The 15,398-nt window shown below is 38.1% G+C and overlaps 1 protein-coding gene across 1 annotated transcript in view; it reads right to left on the reverse strand.

Moving 5' to 3' along the window:
• Il2ra (interleukin 2 receptor subunit alpha) overlaps positions 1-15,398 on the reverse strand; it is a 44,048-nt gene that overhangs the window by 13,111 nt on the left and 15,539 nt on the right. Inside the window, exon 2 of the mRNA XM_023719791.1 lies at positions 233-415. Within this exon, the coding sequence (XP_023575559.1) occupies positions 233-415 (183 nt within the window). The remainder of the gene's footprint in view (positions 1-232; positions 416-15,398) is intronic.

The raw sequence follows: 15,398 nt of genomic DNA on the forward strand, positions 1-15,398 counted from the left end.
GTTTGTTAAATAATTATTTCAGAAGCCACTACAATTAGTTGCACCACAGATTACCTTTTTTTTTTTTCAAAACCGGGGATTAAACTCAGGCCCTCATGCTTGCCAGGGAAACACTTATTCTACTAAGCCATCTCCTTGGCCCCAAGACCACCTTTTTTCTGGAGGGCTCAGTGAGCAAAAGATGGACTCTGTCTCACTAAAACCTTTAGTAAATACAAAAGGAACTACTTACAAGTGCTTACACATTGACATTTGTTGGTCCAGGAAGAGTTTCCACTACACATCAGATAGATTGCCCCATTTTTTATCCTGCGAAAATTTTTCTTGCAGTTACAGTATACCATTGTGCCATTCTTGTAGGTGAGGGCTTTGTATGTGGCGTAGTTGATGACTGGGGGGTCCTGATCACAGTCCTCTGTAAAGACAAAGAAGCACGTCAGGAGCTCATGGGGCCCCAGCCGGACATTGGCACGTTCGATTGTGTCATGACCAGTCACATAGTCCTTCACTTTATTGAAAACATTTACCTATGCCACGTTTTCCTAAAAAGAAACTCATCTGCCACTTTTCTTTAGAAACCTTTATAGCAGAGATTTTTGAGCAGTTCTCACCCACTTGCCTCTCCAAAATAAAATATACTTCAAATTAAAGGAGTAAAAATGAATGGGGTTTTATTCTGAATATGCCTTGTGTTGAGCAAATGTAGAGAGGATAAGGTCAAGTAATGTGAGGGAGGGAGGGATGAAAACCATACAAATATAACCAAGGGACAAAATTATGTGTGCCACTTGGTCCTTTTTTATTTTATTTTTTTTCTTTCTAATGTGGAATAAGATGCTATTTAATTTTGTTTTTCCATAGCTAATATTTTTATGTATATGCTTTAGTGATTTTTTTCTTTACAAGAAGTTTTGGACAATTTCATTTTTGTGTATCTTTGTATGATTTTATTTAAATATCTTTGAAAAAGGTTCATTTTTCTTGGAAATGTGGTATTAGAAGCTGAACTAAATTCAGAAATTTTAAATCTTTAAATATTTATTGCCTACTACTCCTTTCTACTTTGAAAATTCTAATTATATGAATATAAGTTTCTGGGTTTTGACACAGTGAACTATTATGACTGATCTGTAAATTTTTTCTTCATTTTTATTTTGGACAGATTTTATTGCTATATTCATTTATGTTTGTAAATAATTTATTTTCAATTTGCAATCTATTAAAAATGAAATTAAAAAAACAACCAAAATTATATGTGCAAAATACTTAGCAAATAAAAAACATGAGATTTTCTGTCGTTAATGGTTATGAGCCATTGTTTTTAGGAATAGACAGAAAGTATTTCACTCAAAGGCTGGCAAGAAGAGAATGTGTTTCTTACTGATTTGTGCACCACTGCATTTACCAACTATGTGCTCACAACCTGAGCAATGGGCACTGGTACCCGGTAGGGACATCAGGGGCAGTGGTCCAATACCCAACTGTCAAGTCAGAAGATGGCTCCAGACTGGCCAGAAAAATCATTTCATTGCATATTTTGCAACAAGTTCTTTTGCCTGAAGAGATTAGATTAGGAAAATGCCAAACTCTGGGTGAAGGGAAAAAATGAAGAGACAGCAGCTGCTGTACTTATTGCTGCGGGTTGGCCTATTGGTTACTGTGTTTGGTTAATTTTAAATATCAACAAGTGAACAGATGAAAGCCTAGAGAGCTGCTAAAGTATATGGCTAGGTGTGTCTCCAAGGCTGTTTTCAGAGAGCCGTGATGTATGATCAGCAGAGAGAGTAGGGAAGACCCATGCAATAGGCTGGCAGCTGCGGTGGAAAATATCTCTCTCCCCTCCTACAACCTTTGGACATCAGAGTCCAGGTTTGGTTGCCTTTACACTCTAGGACTTGCACCAGCCACCTTCCCAAGGTTTACAGACCTTTAGCCTTAGACTGGCTGCTGTATATTGGTTTCACTTGTTTGGGGCCTCTTGTCTATTGGACTGAGTGATCATTACTGACTATAGTATGCAGATGGCCATCGTGGAATGTTCCAACCTCTCAGATCATGTGAGTCAATTTGCTGATACATTCATAGTTATATATACATATTCTATTGCTTTTGTTTCTCTGGACAACCCTAATTATTCCTCAGATTAATCACTCAGACTGATGAAGTTTCTTTGTCCACCTCACCACTCAGTGGCTCAGGACTTTCCTGAGTCCTCTGAGACCTGAAAGTGGGAAGGGCTTAGCCTGGTCTACCTCTAGCCAAGAGGGTACTGACCAAACCAATTTAAATGTTTTCAGGGAACCAGAACTTATAATAGAAACTCAAATAATTATTACAGTAAACCAAGGAAGGAGACACAATAGAAAGGGGGAAAAGATACATTTTTAAATTATAGCTTCTAAATTCTAGCTCTATCAGCTTACAAGCTATATAGCTTTATTGTTTTAGTTTCTCTAAGGCTTGTCTCCTTTTTCATAAAAATAAATGTGATGACAATTATTTTATTGATTTAAAATTACACTGAAGAACTTAGTAAGCTAACTTTTAGAGGGCTCAACAAGTAGTAGGAATGGGTGTTACTGCTACTCTCTTTCTTTTTTTTTGTTTTTTGAGACAAGGTCTCACTATTTAGTCCAGGCTGGCCTCAAAACTGTGACAATCCTCCTGTCTCAGCCTTTTTGATGCTATTATTACAGGCAAACACCACTGGCACTTCTTTTGTTTTATTTATTTATTTACTGTACAAGGAAAAAAAGAATGCTAAGTCAGATAGAGATTGGGCTGAAGTCTCATTTACCGTGAATTCCTGCGAAATATCCTATCTCTGCGCTTCCCATATGATTGATACTATTTGCTGCCACTTATTACATGCCAATGCCAAACAACATTTTAAGGGCCAAAAGGTAAACTTGGTGTCAAGAGAAGATATAAATAAAAATCAGAAAAACCAACAAGGAATTCTGGCTTAGGTCACACTAGAGTAACTGGGACCAAATTTTATCTTTCTGTTGAAAACTAGAACCTTAGACTAGATGTGTACAGCAAGAGTTTTGGGACTTGCACAACAGGCAGCCCAGGGCTGCATTATTTAAGGAAAGGGAAGTGCATGGGTAGGCCCACAACTACATGGCTTTCCTCCTGACACACGTATTTCCATGCAATACAAGTGGAGCCAGGCTCTCTGGTGGCCTCCCTGACTTAGCATGACCAGACTCTGTGACTGGCCCTGGAGAGGAGGATGCTGCACAGGGTTCACTCCTCAGGTTCTTTGGTGAGAGTTGTTTGCTATGAACAGGGCAAGACTCAGGGAGACTTAGTCCTGGTTGCCTCTTGTGAGGGCTGAGCAAAGACCATTTGTGAAATTTTACTTGTAAAAACAGGCATTTGACTTGTGGTCATAGTTTTCCAGTTCTGGTATAGAGTGAATGGCTTTCTTGGGATGAAATTCAAAATCAAAATAGAGGCTGGGAGTGGTGACACATGCCTGTAATCCCAGTATCCTGGGAGGCTGAAGCAGAAGGATTACCAGTTTGAGTTAAATCAGACCCACTCAGTAACTTAGCAAGAGATCTTATATTTAAATAAATAAATAAATAAATAAATAAATAAATAAATAAAATAGGTCTGGGGATGGTTAGCTCAGCACAAATGCCCTGGATTCAATTCTCAGTACTACAAAAACCAAACAAACCACCACCAGCAAAAACCAAAGTAAATATACCCTTACCAGGACCAATCTAAGCCTAGCAGGCAGGAGGATGCATCATCCCCTGCCTGTCAGAAAACATTTAATAGCTGTCAGAGGGCATTACCCAGACTGTCTAGAACAGCAATGGCAAACCGTTTAGAGACAAGTGACCAAACTGGAACCCCAAACCCACTTATTTATCACAAAGTGCCAATTCGGTGATTAAACCTGAATACTTGGGTTTTAGTTTAGCAAAAAACAATTCATCCCCTTGGCTCCCAGGCTGATAGAGAGGGCTCCGCATGCCTGCTGTGGCACATATGTCAAAGGTTTGCCACCACTGGTCTGGAGTATCTACGTCATAACACTTAAGTTTAAACAAAATTCTAGACATGTGAAGAAGTGTAAAAATATGACCAACTAGGAAGAAAGAACAACAAGAGAAGCAAGATCTAAGATGGCCCAGATTTTAGAATTAGATGAGAAAATTAAAATAGTTATAATAAATAAGATCATCCATAATGCCTTGACTTGCACATTGGCTGCAATTTATTTTTATAAAATTTCACTTGACAGTGTCATGCCCGCTCATTTACAATGCATCTACAACAACTTTGCTGATATACTTCAGAGATGAGGGAGGGACAAGGGAAAGAAGAGAATAGAAGGAAAAGAATGTAAACAAAACTTTTATAAATATGGAGGGAAAAAGCTTTAAAGGGAGGGGAGGGGAATGGGATAAGATGAAGCAAGATATATCAGGTACAGGTGCAAATTCCTCATAATGACTGTTATCACTGTATATATCTAAAATGTACCAATAAAAAAGGAAAAAAGATATCAGTTTACCTTAGTCATCCATTAATTCAATGTATTACAATAAAAATTTAACATACCTTTTAGTATAAATTGGCAAGCTACGTTTTAAAAAATCTTGAAAATACAAAAGATCTAGATTCTCAAAAACAGAAACAAAAACAAAAAGCAACAACAACAAAAAAAAACCAACTGAAATAGTGCTCAACAAGTGACACAGAAAATGCAAATGGAACCACATGAAAAAAAAATAGAATGGGTAAAAGGATAGAAAGATTAGCACTAAATGTTGAGGTGGAAGCAGTTTCTGGAATTCCCATATGACTAGTGGGAGTGTAAAACAATGAAATTACAGTTCTTTGGAAAATTGAGAGTTTTTAAAATGATGTCAAATATATAGCTATGCTATGATCTGGAAATTCTACTGATAGGCATTTAGAGGAGTAAAAGGATATGTCTATGGAAAAACTTACAGAATTCTTCCTAATAAACAGAGTCTTATTAATCAACAACTCAACAGCTTAAATATCCATCGTAGGAGAATAGACAATCATTCAGTCAAGTAAAGAAACTACTGATATGTCCCCATTGGTAACTTTCAAAAATACTATGTTGAACAAAAGAAGTTAGACACAAACTAGTACATACTGTTTAGTTCCATATATGAAGTTTAAGAAAAGACAGAATTAAGCACAGACAACTCAGAACAGTGGTTTCTTGTGATAGGATCCAACAGGAGGAGGCAGCTTGGGGATGACCATGTTGAATAGATGATGCATACATTTGTCAAAATTCTCAAATTGTACCTTCCGGAACTGGACATTTCCTTATAAGGGCTCTCATCTCAACAAAGTCCTTGAGAAGTACACTTAATAACTCTTTGTAAATTATTCTTTAGCACAAAGAGTCAAGGACTAGCCTTAGGTGTACTGGGGATCTGGTATCTCAATCACAAGTCAAAAATTTTTTCATCACATAAATTTGAAAAGCCTCAAATAAATCATCTTTGAGGAAGCTTTGTGCCCTTAGAAATTCTTTGGTACACAATGGTGTATTTTTCTAGATGAGGCCATGAAAATTTCCAGTCATAAACTGGGTGAGATGTCTGAGGAGGTCAGGTAGAATCTGTCACGTGTGACAAGGGGGAGTTCAACTTTCTATTCTCACAGACTATTTTATTTTCCATAAAAAACTCTTTTCTGGAATTGAAATGGGAGTAACTTCCATGTCTGTCACTGAATAACAAGTATAGTTAAATAACAAGTATAATTGTCTTCCCTTAAAAGCTTTGCCACAGATATTCCAAATGACCTGAAGAAACTGTGAGATAGAAGAGTGTGTGGGACAGCTGCCCCTATTTCTTGCTAATAGATTTTTCTTTTAGCTTTTCCCTGCCTGGTATCATAAAAGAAACAACAGCACAGAATCCCAAAAGAAAAAAATACTGATTGGTCTAGAGTTTTCCTAGACGAAAAAACAGGAAAATTCCGCTGATATGACTGAGCAAAAAGTCTTCTGTACTTTCTCTATATTATCATTCTTCACTTTTTTTTTTTTTTTGAGACAAGGTCTCACTATGTAGCCTAGGCTGGCCTTGAGCCCCATGTGAAACCCAGGCTGCCCTCAAATTCATGGTAATCCTCCCGCCTCAGCCTCCCGAGTGCTGGGATTGCAGGCGTGCACCACCACGTTGGGCTCTATCGTACTTTTTAGAGCACAGCGTGGTAGCTGCCTTCATTCTCTAGCTTTACTCACTAAAAACTCTTGACAGTTCTCTAGATTCAGCAGATAGGTGCTTCTCTCTTCTTTTACTCTTGTACTTATCTCTCCAGATTTCCCAGTGGCTCTGAATTTTTAACAAAAGTCGCTCTGCCCTCCCACCATCTCTGGTTTGCAGTTCTCAGACCCCAGCTCTGCCACAGCGGTCCTGGAAGCTTGGAAAGCAAACAGAATTTTTTGTTTTAGAAAATGGGGCAGAGAGTATTTTCCTTCCTGCAGGTTTTGAGTACTGGTACAATTCTGCATTTAGATGCCACTTTCTCTTCTGAAAGTAGCGTTTGTCATCTAGGGAGAGGAGGAACACTTGAGATTGCTAATCGGGCGGGAGGGGAGAATGGGAAGTCCATGTTAAACATCCAAATCTGGCAACATGGAATTCCCAGGAGAGGAGTCCTCCTGCAGGCTCCAAGGCACATCAGTGCAACTCTGTCCTTTAACTTCTGTGTCTATACTTGGTACAAATGAAAAAGAGACAGCCAAAAGTTACAGTAACCCTTGACATTTCAAGAGCTTTAGCCTGGAACTCACTCTAAGAGAGTTAAACTGAGTTCTTTCTATGTTGTACATTTTTAAAAATATAGCTTCTGTCAAATAGTTGCCGTGGAGGATGCCGTGAAAGCTGAAGGCAGAGTCCCGCTCATTCGCATCTTTTCCACCTGCCATCTCCAGCACAATCCCTGAAATACTCTCACGAATGCATCTTTCCTGGGACCGTTGTGGGCTTGTTGCCTTGAGGAAATCCCTGCACTGCTGACAAGCTTCGGGCTTTTTCTGTTCACAGGTCCAAATACTGGTGACAACAATGACAGCAACTTCCTCTGGATTGTAGCACACAAGGAGCAAGGGAGAGCTGGTGGGGAGGTGGAGGGACCCTCAGGGGCATTTCTCTTCCCACTGCTACCACCAGTGGATGGCTGGAGACTCCACTGCTCCATCGTTCAGACCTGTGCTAAGAACGACCTGCCACTGTCGTTCTTATGTCATGGACGACCGGACAGCTTAACCAAGGTAAACAACAGCAGATTAAACAATCCAACCAGCTATCCTCATGCCCAGGCCTTTGCTCTCCTTTTCAGTAGAAGGCTGTGTTATCACCCACCTCTCACTATTCCCAGAAGGATAAATGTGCAGTTTTTATCACTTTTTGGATTGCAAATAAAAGATGAAAACACTGATGGAATGAGGTCCTCTTTGCCATCCGTATCACTCCCTCCTCTTCCTGAGAAGAGGCCCCGTCATCCAGTAAGATTAAAAATAGACAAAGATAAGTGGTTTTTAACCTGATGTGCAATTGTCATGCCCTTAATTTAGTTTTGCCATATGTCATTTTTTCAAATACAAGCTGGCTCTTTTTTTTTTTTACTCCTTTATTTTTAGAAAGGGAATAGAAGTAATATTAATTTTATCCTGAAAATTTCTTCTCTCTCTCTTTCCCTCTTTCTTTCTTTCTTTCTTTCTTTCTTTCTTTCTTTCTTTCTTTCGTTGCTGTTAACCAGAGATACCAACACTTGAAAAATACTTAGGGGACAGTAATACTGAGGTCCTTTACGGCAGTGTGTACACAAATCTCCCAGGGACCCTATGCACTGGGATTTGATAGGGTGCATGTGATGGCTAAGAGTATTTCTTAAGCAGTTCTCAAATGATGCTGGCCTGCCAGCCCACAGCCACACTTAAAGCAGCAAGTATTAGAGCACTGGGCAGCACACCTCACCCTCTACCTGATCCCTTCCTGAGGACCCATGTGCTCGCTCTCCAGGGCATGCAGCAGGCACCATGGCACGACGGTCTCTGCTCTAAGACTGGTTCACACCCAAGCACTTTACTCACTATCGGATAGTGTCTGGGGAGAGGTGGGTGGATGAGAAACATTTGTGGGCTGGGTGATGTGTTTTGTTGTTGTTTTTTTTTTTCTCTCTCTCTCTAATGTTCAAAATGAGAAGAACTTATCTGATCCCTGTGACCTACTGGCATGAAAAAGAAAAGAACAGGGACTTCCAAAAGGTGAGGACTGAGCTGAGATAAGATTTTTCTCTTAAGATATGTTACCAGTGAACACTTTTTCCTCTTTATCCTTCCTTCTTCCTGACACATTTAGGTTTGCTATTCAAAAAGAATTTCCTAAAAGTAAAAGTGAGATTTTAAAAAAAGGCTCTGTGGGTGAAGGTTGAGCTGTTTCGCCCATAGCTCAGCCAACACAGGAAAGACTCCTGATCTTCGTGTTTCTCCTGGTATCCACCTATGCGATAGAGATCAATGATAAAGATTAGGTCACTTGGGTTGGGGAGATGGCTCAGTGGAGTAAGTGCTTCCCTGGCAAGCACAAGGGCCTGAGTTCAAACCCCAGTTCCGACAAAAATAAAAAATAAAAGACTAAACAAAAGATTAGGTCACTGCTAGATGAGCATTCACTAAGCTTTACAAGGAGTGCATGAAGAACCTAGCAAAAAAGTAGAAGTGTAATCTGGTCTTTATCCTAAAGTTGTTCTTCTCTGTGTTGGAGTCAAAAGCACTCCAAAAATAACATCAAAGTTTTCTCTAACTTTCGTGGGAAACATAAATCAGTGATAGAGGCTTCATCGAAAGTGTTTTGGGTGCAAAGGAGAATACCATAGACTATGTTGAATGTGTCTTTTAACATGTTGAATACATCTTTTAACAGAATCAAAAGGAACTGAGAACTGGGAGAGAAATAGAAGAAAAATAGTGAGGCTGAGGTCATTCTACAAGTTTGGAACAAATGTGAACTTGGAATCAAGTCCTTTGACCCCTAGTTCAAAGAATTTTCCATCCCAGAGAACCATAAGCTTTGGGAAACTGTATGCTTTTCGCCCTGCTGTTTAAGGTTATCTCTCACTGAGAGGTATCTCCACTATCTAAAGTATCCGGGTACTGAGAGGTGTTTATGTGATATTGTGGTTTAGTTTAGATCGTTATCACTGAAGAAGTCAGAGAGCTCTGTGTTGGGTTATTTATGTAATAATAGCTATGATATCTAAGACCTCCTAGGCCCAGCAGCTCGGTGTCTATTCTGATGCTCACAGCAGGCCTGAAGGGTATATGCTGCTATCCCTGCTTCACACGGTAGGAGCCTGAGGCCCAGGGAGCTGGGGCCAGCTGCCACCCAGCTGGTGGGCAGGCGTCACAGGGAAATCTGTTCTACTGCTGCTTTCATATTTTGCCCCTTAAAAAAATTTCACTTTTACTTTTAGAAAACTCTTTGGAATAAAAAGACGTATATATGTCAGAACAGTGGATGGATCAAGAGGACAGCAGTCTGAATCTATAATTATCTAAAGAGAAAAAGTTAAAAATAGCTATATCCCCAGTTCAAAGTTAAAATAAACAAATACACAACACTGCTGTTTCTCTTCCTGTCTATTTCTTAATGACCTGTATCATTAGTTGCCAGTTTGAAATGTCAGCATCTGCTTCAATTCCCCATTTTTTTTTTTGGCCATCATCTTTAATCACCCCCAGGGAGTAAATTATTTCTACCTCTACAATATTTTTACACTCAGCTCCTCTCATCTCCACTGATTTTGAAGACTTGTCTGTAGCACTTCTGACTACATTGGCTGAGGCAATAGCAGCTATCACTTCTCTCTGCCTTTCTTCTCTCCACCCCTCTAATATGTCTTTAAATCTATAAAATGCCAAGCATGGTGGCTTACACCTGTAATTCCCACAGTATGGGAGGCTGAGGCAGGAGGATACTAAGTGCAAGACTAGCCTGGGTAACTTATCAACCTAGCAAGACCCTGTCTCAGAAGAAAAAAATAAAGTTTGGAGATGTACTTCGCTGTGAAAGTCACAGAGTCACTCTCCAGTTCCTGGAAACTGGGATGGGATTGGGATGTACTATGAAGTCAAGCACCCTAATACACAGATCTGACCATACCAAAGGTCTAATCCATGGCCTAGATGCAAAATCTAATGTACTCTTGGAAATTTATTTCTGGGTACACTGACAACAACCTCTCTTTGATGGTTTTAATCCAGGAAGTGTTTTTGCTAACATGCATTAGGGTCTTGTCAAGAGGTTTCGACTACATGTCATTGCTCTGCTTTGGGTGTCCAGTTGTTAGTTCTAGTCAGATGACAGATCTTTCTGACCCATCATCCAGCCATGTGATCTTAGGAGATGCTTAGACAACCGATAGTTTTTTGCCATGCTGATAGGGGGTGGTGGTGTGGATCCAGAAATGGAATGAGAGCTGGAAGTTCATCTGGTGGAATAAGACAGAAAAGGCAAGCTGGTAGAAGGGACACACATGTAGAGGATGGTGTTAGAGTGGGGGTTGTACAGGAATGAATGACAGAAATGTGAGCACCAGTTGAAATGATGTTAAATGAAATTAAATCTGTAAAATGCCCCACAAATCTTATTTGATGTTACAATTGTTTTTTGAACATTATTTTCTCTAGAACTAAGTCAAAAATATATAAAAATTACTTCATGAGCTGTAAAAATACTAAAACTGTTAATGGCTTAAAGTTTGGTGTGACACAATCAGGAAACAGAGTTTCTTTTGAATTCATATTCTAATAATTATTTACAAGAAGCCTGAATTCATTTCTTTTTTCTCTTCTATGTTCATAGAAATAGATTAAAAAGGATTTCAAATCTATTAATATGTGGTAGGGCTAGGCTACAGAGATAGCTCTGTGGCATAAATGCCTGCCTGGCAAGTGCAAGGTCTTGAGTTCAATCCCTGGTACCAACCCTTGAGTTCAATAATAATAAATAAATTAATTAATTATTTTGAAAAATAAAATATGGTAAGTTCTTTTATCACAGGCAACCAGATGACTGATTTAGTTTGGGTACCTCTAGCTATTTTGGATTGTTGGCTTCCTACATCACCTATTACTTATTTAAACTGTTTTATATATATTATTTTATATGTAACTTGTTTCTATATTGACCCCATTACTATATCACACCTGAATTACTGACATAATATTTGAGCCATACACTTTGTCTTTCTTTCTTTAAATCCTCTCTTTTTTCCCCCAAAGATGTCCAAGGACCTACTGGTATCTTGCTTTTTCCTCACTACAATAAACTTTCAAAGGTTCTACATTATTAGTGATCTGATGAAGCTAGTAACAGAGAGGAAACGCATAGCTGTTGGAAAAAGGAAGACAAAATAATCATTTCGCCTGAGCAATTAACTACGTAGTTAGAAAACTTAAGACAGTTGAAGAGGAAAAAACCCTTCTCTACTCTCTCCCCTCAAAAAAACCCAAAGTTCAGTTTTGTTATCTCTAGAAATCTTTAAAACATAATGATGTATGAAGATTGAGCTAAAAGGTTGATATTTACATTCTATGCAAATATTTATCAAAAGAAAGCCCTAACGGTGCTAACATAAGAGAAACCAATCAGAGGTTTGGAGGTGTGTCTTACTTAGCTCAGGGGTAGAGCATTGCTTAGCATGTGCGAAGTCCTGGGTTCATACAGCATGGGGCTGGAGAGAGGGAGAGACAGACAGACAGGCATATGGACTACACAACATAAAAGCATCAACAGATAAAAAATATTGTGAAAATTAAAATAATTTTGAACCTATATGTCTTTGTCCATTTTCTGTTGCTATGATAAAATACCCAATAGCAGGTAACTTTTGATAAATGGAAGTTCATTTGTCTCACAGTTGTCGAGGTCAGGAAGGCTGAGAGCATGGCACTAGCCTCTACTACCCGCATGGTGAGGCCCTTCTTCCTGCATCATAAAAAGGCAGAGGACATCATGTGATGTGCAGAGATACCATGCTAGTTTGGATATCTCTTTCTTATAAAGTCACTGGTGCCACTAATGGGGTCCTACTCCCATAACCTCATCTAATTCTAGTCATCTTCCAAAAGCTCCTCTTCATGCTGTGCCAGCCCTGCCTCCAGAGATGGCAATTGAGACTGGGCGTGGTGGTGTGTGCCTGTAATCCCAGCTCTTGGGAGGCTGTGAACAGGCAGATCACAACGAATCCAATCTAGTAGTGAGAACCTGAACACCCTGTAGGCTTTTCCCTAAAATACAAAACAAAAAACAAACCAAAAAAACCAACCCACAACCCCCTCCCAAAAAAAACCCCAAAGCTCCACTTCTAAGTACCAGTTGATATATGAATTGGGAGACTAAGTTTCCAATATATGAGTTAGGGGCAAGTGGGGAGGGACACATTTAAACAATAGCACTACATACACTGCATGTATTGCTTAAAATTGAAAGAATTTCAGAAAATAAATTAACAATCTCGTACACACTGGGCAATGTTAACATATCACTCACAGAAATGGATAGAGTAAGTAGACTTTGATAACTGATACTGAGTAATATAATGAATACTTGTACAGCCACATGCCCAATAAATAGAAATCTGCATTCTTCTCAGCGTGCATGGGATATTTATAAGGAAATCTCAGCCAATGTGAAAGAATAAGTATTATACAGATTAGTTTTCTTTTTTTCTTTTTTCTCCCATAATTTTATTGAGAAACAAATAACAATGAGACAGTTTCAAACCAAATTGGTAGGACAGTTTCAACAATTAACACAATGCATACATTTTTCCTAGTGGTTATTTGCTGTACAAGATGCAGACATGATATCCTATTTACAAACACTATTAGAACAAATCCCACTATTCGTTAAGAGAATGTAACTATCTACATCTATATCTATATCTATATCTATATCTATATCTATATCTATATCTATATCTATATCTATATATCCTAACTATTTTGAATACACAGATACAAAATGGACATTCATCTGTATCCTCTTTTTTGTTGAGTTCCGTTATTTGAATATTATAGGTGTGTTAACTCAGCAAAATATTCTAAAAGAGTCCAGTAGTCCATAATAGTATTGGGGCTTCCTCTTGACTGGCAATGTCAGAAATTGTTGACCTGAGTCACCTACAGCTCAACATAACAGCATGGCTTTACTTCTTATATTTTGTTTTTATACTTTTCTTCTGGATGGTTAAGACCAAGGTAAAGCAGGACCTATGCAATAAGAGTTGTAGCTTTTGAAAGGTCTGATAAGGTGAGTCAAATCTCCTCAGGATTTTTCCTGAGATCCTATACCTCAGATTGTAGATCTCTTGTCAGTGTCAGCCATGTGGATGAGTCACGGCCATTGCTTGGCCAATGTGCTCTCTGTGAAAGCCTGAGAGAATGTTTTCTGTCCATGTGACTCTCCTTAGGCACACTCTACATCATCAATCACTTTCTTCTTTGGCCCCATAATCTCCTTGATCAGAAAATTTGGGACACTACTGAGTTACATGGCGTTAAAGTATAAGTTCTCATATGTCCTGAGTCTTAATTGACCTTGGAAGGCTAGGGCCAAAATGTTGGCTTTCCTTATGGCCCTTTTTTTTTTCTAATTTTGGTCTGCAAACGTAGGTTGTTAACCATCCAAAAGACAAGCTTATTGTTATTACCATACAACCTAGGCTGTTAAGCTTAAGCTATCTGTCTGAATATCAAACATCTTAGGCATAACATGGAACAGGTATTTTTTATCAAGTATCGATATGTTAAACTTTAAGTCCCTATAGAATATGATGAAAAAACATTTAAAAATTAAAATATATTTTAAAATAGGCATAAAGAATTATATAATTCTTATGTTTACATATAAGTCCAGAAATCTAACCATGTAAAACCTTGAAGCAGGACAGTCCCACAACATTCCTTTTCCTGTCTCCTGCCTTCATTCACCACCTCCTTCTTTTTGAACAATCGTCTACCCAAGAGACAGCACAGCAGCAACTGGCATGTCATGACAAGCAGCCCATATTCAGAAGATCAGAATGACAGGCACTCAAGCATGAACCTACTATTACAGATTACCATCTTCAGTGCAGTAGCTTAGTTCACAGGTATCAGTATATATAGTTAGTCAGGTTAGCAGTTAATCTTTCCAATTAACTGCTAGATTCAAAAATCTTCTGAAGATACTCAGGATCATTGCCTTGCCCGTCTTCTACATATAACTGTATGGCTTGTCACTGTCATGTTTCCTAGCTCTTCTCCTTTCCCTCTCTTAGTTAGTCCTCGAGTTCTTGCTTTCCTTTTACTTGTATTATACCTTTCTATTACAGATTCATTTTCTAACCACAGTGTGATGGAATTAAAAAATCAAGAACAGGCAGAAGCACAAATAACAACAAAAGCCCACATACTTTTAAAAATAAATTTTAACAATTTCTAGTAAGTCTCTGAACCCAGAAAGGACTCAAAATAGAACTGTAAAGTATTGTGAACTGAGTTACAATGAAAGTGATAATACAGAAACATAATGCACTCAGCTAAAATGACACTACAGGGATCTTTATGGTGCAATGGTAAATATTTTTAAATAAAAGAATGAATAGTATCTAATTATCTATCTGTTTTGAGAATTAAGAATATAGAATAAGCTCAAAGAAAGTAGAAAACAGGTGAAATAAAGATTATGGAAACACTAGGAAGAATGTATGCAATGTGTTAATTATTGAAACCGTCCTACCAATTTGGTTTGAAACTCTCTCATTGCTATTTGTTTCTCAATAAAATTATGGGGAAAAATATAAATAAATAAATAAATAAATAAAAAGATTATGGGATGAATTAGTATAATGGAAAAATGACAGAGTGGACCAACCAAAATAGAAGATGTTTAAGTAGATTTTGACGCAGTGATCATAAATAGAGCAGGTACAAATAAACAATATCATAAAGAAAAGGGGAGTATAACTATTGATGTGGTGGAAATTTAAAAGAAAGTAAGAAACCACTGTGAAAAAATTTTGTCAATAAATTTGAAAACAGATGAAATATGCAGTTACAAAACTATAGATAAGTAAATAGATTCAAGAGGAAGAAACTGATTCTAAAGAAAGTAGACTAGCACTGTAACCAATAAAAAGATTATGTTAGGAATTGTTTAAAAAATCAACTCATGGGGGCCAGGGAGATGGCTCAGAGGAATAAGCGCTTCCCTGGCAAGTGCAAGGGCCTGAGTTCAATCCCTGGTTCTGAAAAAACAATAAAAAAAAAATCAACTCATGAATTAAGATACAAATTATACAGATAATTTGCTATTTGTTTCTCATTGCTA

Source organism: Octodon degus, unplaced genomic scaffold (genome assembly GCF_000260255.1).
Source record: "Octodon degus isolate 3935 unplaced genomic scaffold, OctDeg1.0 scaffold00071, whole genome shotgun sequence".
Lineage (NCBI taxonomy): Eukaryota > Metazoa > Chordata > Mammalia > Rodentia > Octodontidae > Octodon > Octodon degus.